The 14,733-nt window shown below is 33.1% G+C and overlaps 1 protein-coding gene across 7 annotated transcripts in view; it reads left to right on the forward strand.

Moving 5' to 3' along the window:
• LOC106466931 overlaps window positions 1-14,733 on the forward strand; it is a 166,652-nt gene that overhangs the window by 38,059 nt on the left and 113,860 nt on the right. For all 7 annotated transcript variants that reach the window (XM_022395025.1, XM_013927249.2, XM_022395027.1 and 4 more), the window contains one exon: window positions 12,795-12,895. In XM_022395025.1, the coding sequence (XP_022250733.1) occupies window positions 12,795-12,895 (101 nt within the window). Of the gene's footprint in view, window positions 1-12,794; window positions 12,896-14,733 lie in introns of those variants that run through there.

Raw genomic sequence — 14,733 nt, forward strand, 5'->3', positions numbered from 1 at the left:
ACTCCACCAATGAACGCCTTCCACAAGCTAGATACCACCACCTGCTTACCCATACCTATAAATATCCACCAACAGTAATCACAATTCACACAACATTCAGCCTTGATAATGGATGCAGAACGCATTCGAAACGCATCGGCCAACTCATCACTAGCTACAACTTTTACCCGTTGTTCTAACAACGTTAAGACGGCTTATCGACTTCTTGAGAAGAATTCTAAGAAGAAAGTAAACCTACAGACATCGGTCTTGTTTAACAAAATCTGCCTTATGTACATATATAAATGTGAAATCCTAGTTAAAAATAAAAGATACTCGTTTGTTGCTTAGGTTCACTTAGAAATATTCTTTTCGGTCTTGTATATTACTTGAAACCGTGAGGAGAGTATGTGATTATTAAAATATTACAAATAGACAAAATTTGCATTTTATGGACAAAAAAAAGTTTTTAGAGATTTTAAAATAATGTACTAAAACATAAAAAGTAAGAAGTTCCAATCTGGAACAAATATAGATATCATAATCATATCTTATAAATAATATTTCCAAATGTAATTTTCCAAGATATTAAAGATTATAATGCAAAAAACTAAATTTATCAAAGTAACAAGCTATATGTTTCTTAAACTATGTGCATTTATGAAAGTTCTTACGAAGTTTCAAACAATATATTATTTTTGGTTAGTGGCCGGTTAAAAGGCATTCTGCAGAGAATTATACACAAACTAGATATTTGTGTGTTTATATATATGTGAATAAATACTACAATGAGTATATAATGTCATTAGTTATGTGCCCTGTTGTGAGGGTATGTGTTGTTTTGGTATGCTGTTCTCACTTGAAAAATACCGTATCTACAGGTTTGATGAAATGCTCTTTTGATGATGACTTAAAATTTTTGAACTATGATTGTTTGATGGTATTATCTGATGGTAATGGGTAAATGTTTTTGATAAAATTACAAACTGCCAGAGCTGTTCAAATTTTGAAAACTGAACAAACAGAAGTGGTGTATTTATTTTGATATATTATGTCAATGGCAATCAAGTTATGGTCAGTCTATCATACGCTTGATCTGTATAATCCAGAGTCTAGACAAGGTCATGGTAGGTAAAAATGGCCATTATAATTTGCCAGTCCACTGTTCATGGTCTCAGTATGGAGTACATAACAGCAACTGGAGTTGATATCAGTTACTAAGTATAAAAAAAGAGAACATCCTGAGTCGGAACACGTTTCAACTACATTGTTGCACAGCAAAGTATAGCTTATTTAAAATTTGTCAAGATCATGATAATTGGCAAAATGCATACTATTATCAGTTATCAAAAGGTTTGTGCCTGGAGAGTTGAGATGTGTGGCATTGTGCTGTACTGTTTGGAGGGATCAACTTGAATGGACTTGCACAACTTAATGTGCTGCTAGTAGATTAATTTCCTGCTTGATGAAATTAGACCCAGATGTGTGATTTTTCATGGGCTCCATAAACCAAACTTTGCCAGGATTGTAATGAACTATTTTAAAAACACACACACACGCACACCAAAAACAGTAAAGATCACAGATAGCTCAGTAATAAGTCCTAATTTCAATCCAACACTAGAGATCTGAGTATTGCACTAACTAAAGAATATGGGACAGGATTTTGTCATCAGAATCAAATCTTTTTCATTTGAATTTGAGGCTTCAAGAGTTAAAGCTTCCAATATATTGTTGATGAAACTGATTCAGTATCTACATTTCGTAAATATATGGTGTTTTAAGAAATATTTTCAAATTTTAATTTGTTTTATTTTATTGAAAGACAATTTAACTAAATTCTTGATCCTCTAAATTCCCATAGTTTTGAAATTTACTGAGAGATTCAATTATCAGTATACCATTTCTCATAAATGTTATGAACTGACATTTTTATTAGTGTTTGTAAAATATATAGTTTTAAATTCAGATGTTTTTACCTTAACATTTTTACTACAGGCATCTTTTTCTATGCATGTCAGGAGGTTTTAGTGAGTTACATTCGATACTTAATTAAATTAATTTCTTTTCATGGTATATAAATAATTTAGGAATAAAAATTTGACTAATAATTCCAATTTTAATATTATATAAGTTTGAAGTTCTTAGTTTTATAAGGCAATATTTAAGAAAAAGTCCTCAATTTCCTCTAGTACAAAAATTGTGATGTTTGCTCTAGATATTCCCTCTTCTCTAATTTATTTACCACCCCTCTGAGAAATATGAAATTTAATGCAAGTTTCTCATTATAATATTGTAATCGCTCAGGCAAAGCATAATTTTCGTAGCTTTCAATTGTATTTGTTTACAGAGCCATAAACTAAAAAACCAGACCCCTCTTGCCATGCCCACCTGCCGTGTTCTCTCTTATGTTTAATATTTTATTATTTATAGCCAATAGAAAACCAAGGTTTTAATCTGTAAACTCTTCCATTTTTGGCTGGGTGGAAACCATCCAGCTTATAACCAGAAAAGTATCTGTGAGAGTAATTGTACTATAATTTTTGTATGTGTACACAAGTCTTTACAAAACTTTGCAGATTACAAGGATTACACAAAATATCTGGTTTTTGAATTATGTTTTAAGAACTTTTATTAAAGATTTGCTTGTGAATTTTTTTCTTTCAGAATGTTGACAATCCAACATACAAAGTTATTTTGATTTTAAGATTTAAATACTTTCTTCATCTGAAATTTGTCAAATTTCATTTACATAATCTCTATATCCTTCTAGATAATCATCAAACGTTTTTTTTAACAAAACTTTATATATAATCTGTTATTTTATCAATATTAACTTTATATGGTGTTGATCGATTTGACTAACCTTGTAACTATCATGAAAATTAGGAAATGAATCTAAATTACCTTTTTTATTCTAGAATAACTGCAAATTGCAATAGGAAACCAGAAATGTTTATTCTAAATAGTTTAAATCTCTCTACTTTTATGATTTTGGTTACTTTTATAATAATAAACAGTAAAAACAAATAAAATAAAAACCTTGTAATTAAATATCAAACATTTCTATTTTCAGTAAAGGCTTTATATTTTATTTGTTAATTTTTGTACTGTAACATTATAGCTATTTCTCCAGGTTGTAGATAAGTACTCAAAGTATAACGAAAATAAAGGTTGCCAAATAAAATGTATAATATTGTTAGTAGTGATTACAAAAGTTCAAAGTACTTATGGTCAGAGTTTAAGCTCTCACCTTTTCACACTTATTTTCTGTAGTTATTTTATTGGTAGTAGATGAGCTAGAAATTGGAGAAAACAAAATTAATAGTACTCAGTTCTTTTCAGTATGGACAGTAAAGGTCCAAGTAAATCTCTAGAGATTTTCTTTCAATCTGCTGTTAGCGGCTGAAGTACAAGCCTGCCTAACAAAAAGCAATGAATCACCGTTCCTGTTTAGGTGTTACCATACTTTGAGTACTTTGACACCCTCAATATCAAATAAGTTCATGTGATGCAATTCCCAGAATTTACCCTGCTTTGAAAACACAGTGGGATAGGATATATCAACTTGTTGACATTATAATGGTGACAACAACAATTGTCTAAATTATTATGAAGTGTTTATGACTTTGTTGAAAGTCTGGGCCAATCCAATAAGTTCAAAAGTGGAAATATCTTACAAAAACTGTTCTTTGAGAACATAGTGGGATAGAATTTGCCAGCTTCTTTACAATACAGTGGTTGCAACAAGAATTGTCTAAAGTACTTTATAAAAGTGAGGGAAAATATTTATGATATGGCTCTGTACAAAGTATAAAGTTGTATTCTATCCAATAAACTTGTTAGTTATCTTACTTGGATTTAGCATTGGTATAGGTGTAAATGCTTATGGACATCCCATTTCCTATATCACCATGCTTACACAATAACCAATAAAATTGTAGTTTCCAGTAATATAAATACGGCTTGTTTTGGTTGGACTATTATTCTTGGCTTAGCCTTCTTGATTGTAACTTGAGAAACAAATTATTCACCAGCAAACTGCAAGTTCAAGTCCAAAAGTGGAAATATCCTACAAAAACTGTTCGGATCACTGCTTTGAGTACGCAGTGGGATAGAATTTGTCAGCTTCTTTACAATACAGTGGTTGCAACAAGAATTGTCTAAAGTACTTTATAAAAGTGAGGGAAAATATTTATGATATGGCTCTGTACAAAGTATAAAGTTGTATCCTATCCAATAAACTTGCTAGTTATCTTACTTGGATTTAGCGTTGGTATAGGTGTAAATGCTTATGGACATCCCCTTTCCTATATTACCATGCTTTCCAGTAATATAAATACAGCTTGTTTTGGTTGTACTATTATTCTTGGCTTAACCTTCTTGATTGTAACTTGAGAAACAAATTATTCACCAATCCTACTTGATATTCCCATATGTTCACAAACTCGTAGGTGTAATTGGCATGTGGTTTTACCAACGTAAGTGGCATTACAGCCACAACACGTATATGTGAACATAAGGGAATATCGAATAGGACTGGTAATAAACTATCAAATCCACCTGAATCAGCAATTTGCTTACACAGTGAAAATAACAACCACCTTATTCTGATTAACAATTTTAAAGTAATTTCGACTGGTTCATCCAACACAGAACTTCTCATCAAAGAAAGCCTGTCCATTTTAAACGAACGCCCCACTCTAAACAATAACACAACTTCTCTACAGCTAAGCCTATTATAAACATCCCTTGCACATTGTCAACTATACAATGTTATCTCTGTACCTCCCCTTCTTTACCACACTAGTTTCATAATATAATTGTTAAAATTTTGTTATTTCCTGTTTAAATCCTGCTGGTTGTTGTTGTTTTAGATTGTTTGTTTTTTCTTTCACCTTATGCTACTGTTAATGTTCCAACTGAATGAACATGTGTATTTAATACTATCGATTAATTAATACAGTCGCTGAAGATGGAATGTGAATATTCCAAAACGTCCGAAGAATAAATGTACATTACCGAAAACAAAGTGTTGAATGTTTGCTATTACCGTCATTCTACTGATTATGATAAATTTATTTCTTATATTTTCACTAATTACATAAACTTTTCTCGAATTGCCATATCTTTAGTTTTGTATACTTTGTTTTTATTCTACCTCAATGTAAACGAGTAGAAAAATAACAGATTCTTACTTTGTAAAATACGGTAACATATCAGCTACCATACATATGTGTATGTATATAACTAATGTTTTCAAATAAATACTTACATATCAGTTATTTTTCTTCAAATATAAAACAGCAAATAAAAAATATTTGGAAAAAAATGATCTGTACTACTTATGATGCTACGAAGCCCTTGTTTGCACTCATGCGTCACATTTGCCAAACCTTATCCAAATTCACATGTGAAGATGGAAAAAGGATAATTTTTATAGACTTTATATAAGCATTTTGGAATACAAAAAAACATATGTTACTATACCAATGCCCCAAAAATCCACTGTAATTTATCAGGCTTCCTAACTAAACCATATTTTGGTCTTAAAATATAATTCTTATTCACAAAATAGCTTTGATAGCAATATTTCAAACTTTCCAACAATATAAAAGCATTTCTTTCGCAAATAACTTGGGAAGACTGACAGAATTATGTAGAATAAATATATATTTTTCAATTGATTACAAAGTTATTGGTATATAAAAGTAGGAGTAGATTAATAAGTCTTTTCAAATGATGAACTGGTGGGTTCGCTAAATATCATGATATCTCAGCAAATAGAAAAGGTAGGAGGTTCTTTTTTTTTTTTATTTTAGCTAACCAATATTGAACATTTTAATTTCTAATTTGTATGAAATTAGAAACGTTGTATTTTGGGCATCATAAAATGTAATATGACCAAATGCAGAAGACCATGTACCATGTGACACACAAAAATCGATATTTAGCCTTTTTTTAAATATTCAGTTTCAAATTATGAAACACATGGGAAACACATCAACGAGCTTAGATATAGTTTTTAATGGCTCTTGTCACATAGTTATAAAACTAGAAAAATTGTGATAGTTATGGGACATTGTGTGCTTTTTGCATGTTATTATTGTGTTCGTTGGTGCATTATTTGGTTGAATAAAAAATTTAGTGCAGTAGTACTATTAGTAGAAAAAAGTAGGGTTAAGTATCATCAACAGTAGATAGCAAAAAAAAAAGAAGACCAAAGTAAGTAATTTATTTCGTGTTTTTCTTATGTTCTCTCACTTTTAATTCCCATTTCTTTTGTGTTTGTAATAATATATAAACCATGTATTGCTTTGTACTGATCACACCTGAAGAAGGCAGACCAGCGTTCTCTTGAAATATAGTATGTTCCACCATCAATAAAACATTTCTTTATGCTTATAAATCATTGTTTGCCTACCTATTATTATAAAAGTAACTAAAATGTAAAATTTAGAAACTTTTTAGGTTATATTAGGTAAAATGAAGAAGAAGAAGAAAGTTTTTTTACGAAGTACACTCTCGATCATATCACAAGTAGCCTGTCGTTATATAACTTGATAGGGTAATATGAGCTATATGTTTGTCAAGTGATTTACAACTTATATTGCACAAATATTAGTTAGACAGTTGAAAGGGCAATAAAGCAAAATTTAAATAAAAACAGATGTATACTACTACAAGTTTAAGGCTATTCAGAATAAACAAATGTAGTATCATGTAACAATTTGAAGTCATTCTGGAAAGAAAAGAAACAGTAAATGAGATTTATTTAAATTTTTTTTGGTGGTTACCAGGTTGGTGAAATTGACCAACCTTTTCCAGAGTTAGGGTAGAGAAAATAACAGATGTAATAAAAAGTTTTACTGAAAAAAAAACGTTTGAAATTTATTTAAGAAGTTTTAGAGATTACACAAATGAAATTTGAGAATTTCCAGATGAAGAAAAGTATTTTTAATCTTAACATGAAAATCACCTTGCACTCATGGAGAAAATTTTAGTAAAAATACTTTTTTTGAAATTCTAATTTTTTGTATACAGATGACTATTAATGATCACTGAAAGCTTGCAAAATTTTGTGAAAATACACAAAACATAAGTTATAGTATAAAGACTATAAATGTCAATTTGGGGTCACAGACTCAGCTAATTCAACCAATCCCATATTGAGAGAGTTAATACTTTGATATATTAATGGTGTACGTATTTTGAATAACCAGAATGTTATAAAACAAATTACTACTATATATCTTGTTGAATTAGATAATACTTCAATATGCAATAAATACCATTAATTAAAATAAGCATTAGTTTGTTGAAATAATATTTTCTGAGACAGTATCTCACTTCCACACACAGAAATGCTATTTCTATTGCAGGTCTGCCTATGGGATTTGTATACCACTATCCATGAGGTAACTCCCACCTAAGTTTGTCTTTTAATGTGAACTACGATGGTCCATGATGATGTCATTATGCGACAATAGCTCTCCTCCAATAGGAGGGTGGCACATTCTTTATTCATAGTAACTCCCCCTATGCACTTGTATGCATGATAATTTCATTCTTTTCTTCAGTATTGCATTGAACAGGTGTATTCAAATTTCTCATCTGACTTCAGTTTGATGAAATTTGCATTTTTCAAGGAACCTTTGGTTTTTCGTTTTGGCTGGCTTTTGTTCCAAAAGCTTTAATCCTTTTCATGATTTCTTAAGTGACAGTGATTTTCTACTTGTCCTGTGTGAGATATGAACACAGACCCAGTTTCTACTCTGGCTTCTGGAGGCTCATTAACTGGAGAAGCTACAGCTCTATTGAACATGTGGATTACCTCATGCTTACTATGCCTCCAATCATTACCTCAAACTCTTTTTGGATGTACTTTCTCAAGTATACTCATTTCATTATCTCCAATCATTACCTCAAACTCTTTTTTGGATGTACTTTCTCAAGTATACTCATTTCATTATCTTTTGTCTGCATTCATTAATATTTCCAGTTCTTCACTCCATGAACCCAACTTTTGAGTTTGTTTTGTCTTTCATTCTTTGCGTGATATTAGGATTTATACTCCACACTTGCACCCACATGCCTCGTCCCCTCACATTCATGTCTCTTTTCTCGTGATTTGTAACCATTCTGCCTTTCCTTTATCGATTCCCTGTATTTGGAATCTTTTTTTACCTGCTTAGAGAGCAGACCTCTTGCCTTCTGTTTCAGTCACTAGTTTCCCATTTCTGTGTCTTTAACTGTTTTTCACCCCTCTCCTATGTTACTTCACCTCCATCTATTTTTTTGTCATGGGCAGGCCATCATGCTCCGCTGGGGTTCTCCGAATAGGTTTGTTCCCTTATCTTTGCCACCTTTGTCTATTCTTCTTCTTCTACTCTGTCCCTCCTTACTTGGTTCCTCTGCTGTTGGGACTTGTTGGGTCTAGGTGTGCTCCTGATTAAGGTACACCTTCATCCTTGTGTATGTGGTCTTCCTTGGGCTCCCTTTCATTGTCCAAAAGGTTTTGGTGGTTTTCTTGTTTCACTGGACACTCAGGCTGTTGTTGCACAGCTTTAGTCCTCGTTATTTTCCCATGTATTTTGTCTTTCTCAAACTTGTTCTTTGACTCCTGTTCCTTGACTGGTTCATTCTACTCCTTCCCTGTCCTCCCACTATCTGATGGCTGGTTCATCACTCTTCTTTTCTGTGACAATCCTGTTGAGTCAGGCCCACTGGGTACCCATCTTTTTCTCTTTGACAGTTCTTGGTCTCAGTTTTCTGCCAATAGACAGGTTTCTCATGTTTTTTCTTATGGTCTCTTTCTCCACTTGTCACTTTATGGTCCACAAGAAGACAGGAGACTAGTAACCAGTGATCGACCTATCAACTTGCAACCAATTTCTAGTCATTCTACCATTCCATTCTGAGAATTTCTTTTATTTCCAGTGATCTTTTGCAACTTTTCTGTGGGTGATCAAAGTCAATGTGTTGGGACCTTCCTGCACATCCTGATTATTCCATCCTAGAGACATTTTCTACGTTTCATCCATTGGAATAGTGTCTTCCAATTTTGTGCTTTCTTTTAACAGTGTTGGCCCATTATATATTCATATATCCAAAACCTTTCTCATGCTCATGCAATATTTGGTGAGCTAGGATGCTTACTTCAACTCTTGTTTCAATCAGGCCAAGCCTACTCTTCACCTGTGAGCCATGGAATGCCTGATCACCAAGGTTTGCACTACTTTTTGTCATTGTGCACAAGATGTTCTTTCCATTCTGGGGGGTTTGGCTTCTCTCAAGCCCTTTACTACTTTGGAGTGTGCATACATGTGCCTCCTCAAATGGATCTTGCGAGACCAGTGGATTCCTTCACGGGATCCATTGTCCTTGATTGTGAACCTCCCCTCTCCTCTACTTGAGGACTTATCATGGTAGCTAAACCATACCAATACTATACCTGGCATTTTTTTCATCCACAGACTAGATCTCCATCTCTTCCTTGGTGTTTCCTTCTTGGGTTGGAGCATATTTCTGAATGACAACATGACTTCTGGTAGGATGAGAGCTCATTCCAAATCAATGGCTTTTAACTTCTCACTGTTCTTAATTTTTTTTATTTCCTACTTCTCTCGATGGATCACTTGGTCTGTGAATTTCACAGTCATTTATCACATCAACCTTCTAGGGGGCACCCATTCCAGAACTCTTTGCTTTTGAGCATTGGACCTCCTCTTCTGGGCTCATTCCCTTTGATTCTGTTGTGTCTCTTTTATGCTGGAAGCCATAAACCTTGTTGCAGACTGCCTCTCTTAGCTGGGCTGCATTCTACCTATGTAGTGGTCTCTCCACACCCAGGTATTTTGTTTGGTTTGCTCTCAGTTGGACATCCCTCTTGCGGACACCTTTGCCACTCCTCTGAACACCAAACTTCCTCTTTTCAAGTCCTCTGTTCATCATCCTTCAGCTTTTTCTATACGCATATACTCCTTTTCAGCTCCTCTCTGGTGTCCTTCCTATGGTATTTGACACCTTGTTGAATCCTTCTGGTGGTGCCTTTTTAACCAGCTCAGTCCTGATTTACTCTGCTTCTTTGCTTAGCATCCAGGTTTCTCCTCCTTTACCCCTCTATTGCTTCAACTTCTTACATCTCTTTTTCATCATGGGATATTATCCCTCCATTTTCACATGTGGGATTTCTCCAAGCCATCACCTTTTAGGCCGACTCTCCAATAGTCTAGCCTTTTTATCACATTCCTATAGCCCTTTCACATTGTATATCTACCAGTGATATTGGTGGGTCTTTTGTTATTGGTCCATCCACTTTTCCATATTCTCAGGCCATCTTACTGTGAACCACTATTCTGCCTTTTTAAATTCACTGCTCGATCATGCTTTGTTGGTTTCCACCAATGTATGTTATCAGTTAGCATTGTCCACTATATTTTGCCTTTCCTGTTACCACAGGGTGTTTTCTTCCCATCTTCTCTCCATTTTCATCAACCTTCTTGCCTAATTCTCATGCCTAGCTGGGACCAGAATGTGGTCTTGCATGCTCTAATATGTGCCCCATCTGAGCTCTTGGCTTCTTGCTTTTTTGTAATAACTTTCTCTCAAGACTTATATCCTCTTCTATCTCACTTAGGGTCACTGTCATTTGGATGTTTATGCTGTTGAAGCTTCTTGCACCCTCTTCCTCCACACTTGTATACTCATCTGCCCAAACTGGTCTTTTCTTCCTAAAACTTCTGCTGCTAGGGAACGTAACTGTACTCTCTTCCTTCTACTTCTCACGTTTATGATAGTTCAGACCTGGATCATGTCATATGTCCTATTTGTGCTGTGTGATGTTACTTATCATGGACTTCAGCATCATCTGTTTCTACCCTGGGTCCCCTAATTTTACAGGGCCTCTCTCCTTCTAATCTTACTGGATGGGGACTATCTCACATTTCATTGCATCAAATTTGTCACCGGATTCACTCTTTTGTTTTCCATCTTTGCTGGCCCATCTAGATGAGATCCTCCAGGCAGGCATGTGGATGACTCTTCATATGTTTGTTGCTCATTATCTTCATCACTTGGCTGTTTTGTCTCTAGCAGGTTTTCATCTTCCTCCAGTCATCATTCTTCAACTGACCCATTGTCTTTGAGATGGGTAAGTATGCTTTATCATTCTTTTTCTCCCCCTTCAGTGACCGGTGTTGCTATTTAGGGTATGCTTATTTCCCAAAATTTGCATCAGGCCAGGGATAACGGAAAGAGTTCAAACCATCTGCCCTGACTCTACAAGTGCTCACTGAAAGATGGAGTATTCTTTAAGACTGCTTGAGGTATTCTTTTGAGATACAAATTTACTCAATTGTCTGATCCAGACTGAACCAATTCCATGGACTATCATGGAAAAAGCTGGCACCAGGGAAGTCACTGCCCACTTGTTTGGCTTGCACTTGCTCACTTTAAGAATAGGGTATGCAGGTGCTCCTATGGTCATGATCACATTTTACCCATCCCTGTAGCAGTTATCAATATTTTGCCTTTCCCTCCCTTTCATCTCAAATGAACAGTATACCCTGGTCAAGACAAGATATGGTCTCTGATGGATGTGCCCCTATGGAGCCTCCGTCACTGGGTGTCATACTTCTTGGGCTTTGCCTTTGAGTGCTTTTTTGAAGGGAGCTTCTAGACTTAAAATTTTGGACCAGCTCCTTCACCACTTCAGTGAAGTATGTTAACAAGTCTATATGCGAAGGCGAGTTATCGTCTTAGAAGCTGACATTTGACTAAAAATGTATTTCCAATAGAAATTTACCTCCTCTCACATTCTCACCCGTTCTTCCTATTTCCAGTTCAACTTTTTTCTTGCCTTCTCTAAGAATGAAGTTATCATGATGTGCAAGCACATGGGGAGTTACTGCATATGGCCATTGTGTCACCCTCTTATTGGTGGAAAGCTATTGCTGCATGATGATGTCATCCTACACCAGTTCAGTTCACATTAACTGTAAATTTAGGTGAAAGTTAGCTCAAGGTTAGTGGTATTAAAATCTCATAGTCAGGTGTGCAAGAAAAAATAGCATTTCTATGTCTGAAGGTATCATTTGGAAAATATTAACTTTGATCAATCTTGAGGATTTTCTTTTCAGGTTTTAAAGAGTTTATTCATCTCTTAATCTTTTTTTTTTTTTTTTACTTAAAGATTCTTATTTCTTAGTCACTTAGATTTTTTAGAATCTCTAATAGACTGGAATATTTTTTTTAATTTAGACATTCTATTTATAAAATTTAAGTATAATGATTTTCAGCAATATTAAATTAAAAACTTAATAGTTAATATTACATCCTGCTTATTTTGGATGAACAATGTTATCTTTCATAATTAGCACATATGTAGATAGCACACATGGGTATTTATGTTCACTCATGCAGCTGAGTTCTCTTTCTAACAACTTATCGGTCAGGGTGGAAGTAGGGATTATTATTTGAACTGTTTAGGAATTTGGAGGGTAAATGCCATTTAATCAATTTAACTTTTTTTACTGTTTATGTATGTATATATATATTAATGTTTTTTTTACAGTATTCATATAATTACATGTATTCTTCTATTTGATGCTAACATTAAAACATATTTTGTAATCTTTTTTTTTTTTCATATACATATATGTATTCTGACTTTAGTAATGAAATATAGGCTGTAGATTATTGATTTTTTTTATTATAATGGATACCAATTTTTTTTCCTTTCCTAAGTGATAATATAATGTGTTACAATTAAATTTTTATGGCTGTTTTTTATTAGTTTGTTTGTTTTATTGCAGGAAGCTATCATGATGTTAGAAACCTACATTAAAGATTTCCAAGCATTAATACAGTGGCTGAACCTGAGTAAAGATTTCGAAAACACACCTCCACCTAACAGGTTTGTGGATTGTTGAAAAACACATTTCTTTTTAACAAATTTGAATTTTAAAGCAAGATTTAACTGAGCAGATCTTATCAATATTACATTTCCTCCAATTGTAAGCTTGTATATTGCTGATTTAAATTCAGTTTCAGTTCAGCAGTCACAAGACTCTCAGATTCCTAATTGCTGCTCATACTCAGCTTGACTAACTGTTACAAAGTTTATGGTTGTGACAGAAACATTAGATTTTGTAACGACATGCCATTTTTTTTTTGGTTTGCCAGCAAAATACTATTTTATATGAAGTGGAGCTTATATATTCCTTTACACATCAAACACAAGTAAGTTTGTAGATGACAAATGATTAGAGGGTGACGAAGCTCAAAATGTTAAACAAGGTATTACTTTTGGCCAGCATAAATGCTTTGACAAAACTTTTAACATTATAAAAGTAAAAATTGTTGCTAGAGAAAATTCTAAAGAACTTCTGTATTAACCATTATCCTCTTAATAATGCCACAAAGAATTTTAGTTAGTTTGACTCAGAAGAAGATTATATAAGTTATGTCCCCATATATAAAATGTAGATTGCAGCATAATTGCTTGGATATGAAATCTGAATGTTTTGTACAGTCTTATTTATCTATTAGCTATGTGACAACCATTTAGACTCAAAACATGAGCAACATGTTGATATTTTCTGGATAGAAAAGACACTTTTAATTAAAAGAGAAACCCTTCTATGAGCTGAAAAATGTTGGCTGAAGATATATTACAATAAACAGTGAAGTTATTTCCTTACCGTGCTATTTATGTACTTTTTCATTAAAGAAATAAATGAGGACAGCTCTTGTCACCAACTATCCTACTTGTAAGTACATTGAAGAACGCTGTATTAATTGATTAATCAAATTTAATCAATTATTAGGGCTGTCAATTAATCAGTTAGAAAGTGCCATTAATCTCCTCCACCTACAACTTTTATATTTACATGCTTTTTAACTCTCAACCCAGGCTCGGTCAATTTGACTGAATATGTGACCTCTTTGTACTCATTCAAAGTCTTTATAGATTTGATACTACTAACTGTTAATATAGCATGTATATCTATGTTATTTTTCAGTCTTTTAGTAAACATTATAAATCTTTCACATACAAAAAAATCATATTTTTAGTGAAGTATTTTTAATAAACTAAAAAAATTTATCCTTGAATATATTGAGTCTTTGTTTTGAATGTACAAAGTGATTTTCATGTTAAGATTAAAAATACTTTATCTCAAAACTCTCAAATTTCATTTGCATAATCTCTAAAACCTCCTAAATACACTTCAAATGTTTGTTTTAAGTAAAACTTTATATTTTATTTATTTTATTTGCCCTAACCATATGCAGTAGGCCAATTTGACTGACCTCATAACCACCAAAAAAAAATCCAAAGAAATCTAAATTACTCTTTTTTTATTTCTAAAATGACTTCAAATTTAACATGAAACTACATCTGTTTATCCTAAGTAGCTATAAACTCTCAACAGTATACATCTATTTATAATTAAATTTTATTGTTTTATTACCCTTTGAACTGTGTCTAACTACTATTTGCACCATTGTAAGTTGTAAATCACCTGAGAAATGTGCAGCTCACATTGTGCTATCAAATTACCCTACCCATGAGCTACTCTGAGCTGGCCATGTGCATGCCTCATGAAATATTTTTATTTTTTACTTTACCTAATCTAATCTTAACTAACATAAAGAGATCCATATTTGTAAATTTTAGTTACTTTTATTATAAGAATAAACATGAAAAACAAGAAATAACGTACTTACCCGAGTACCTTTTTTTTTTTTTTT

This window comes from Limulus polyphemus, unplaced genomic scaffold (genome assembly GCF_000517525.1).
Source record: "Limulus polyphemus unplaced genomic scaffold, Limulus_polyphemus-2.1.2 Scaffold2429, whole genome shotgun sequence".
In the NCBI taxonomy this organism is placed as follows: Eukaryota; Metazoa; Arthropoda; class Merostomata; order Xiphosura; family Limulidae; genus Limulus; species Limulus polyphemus.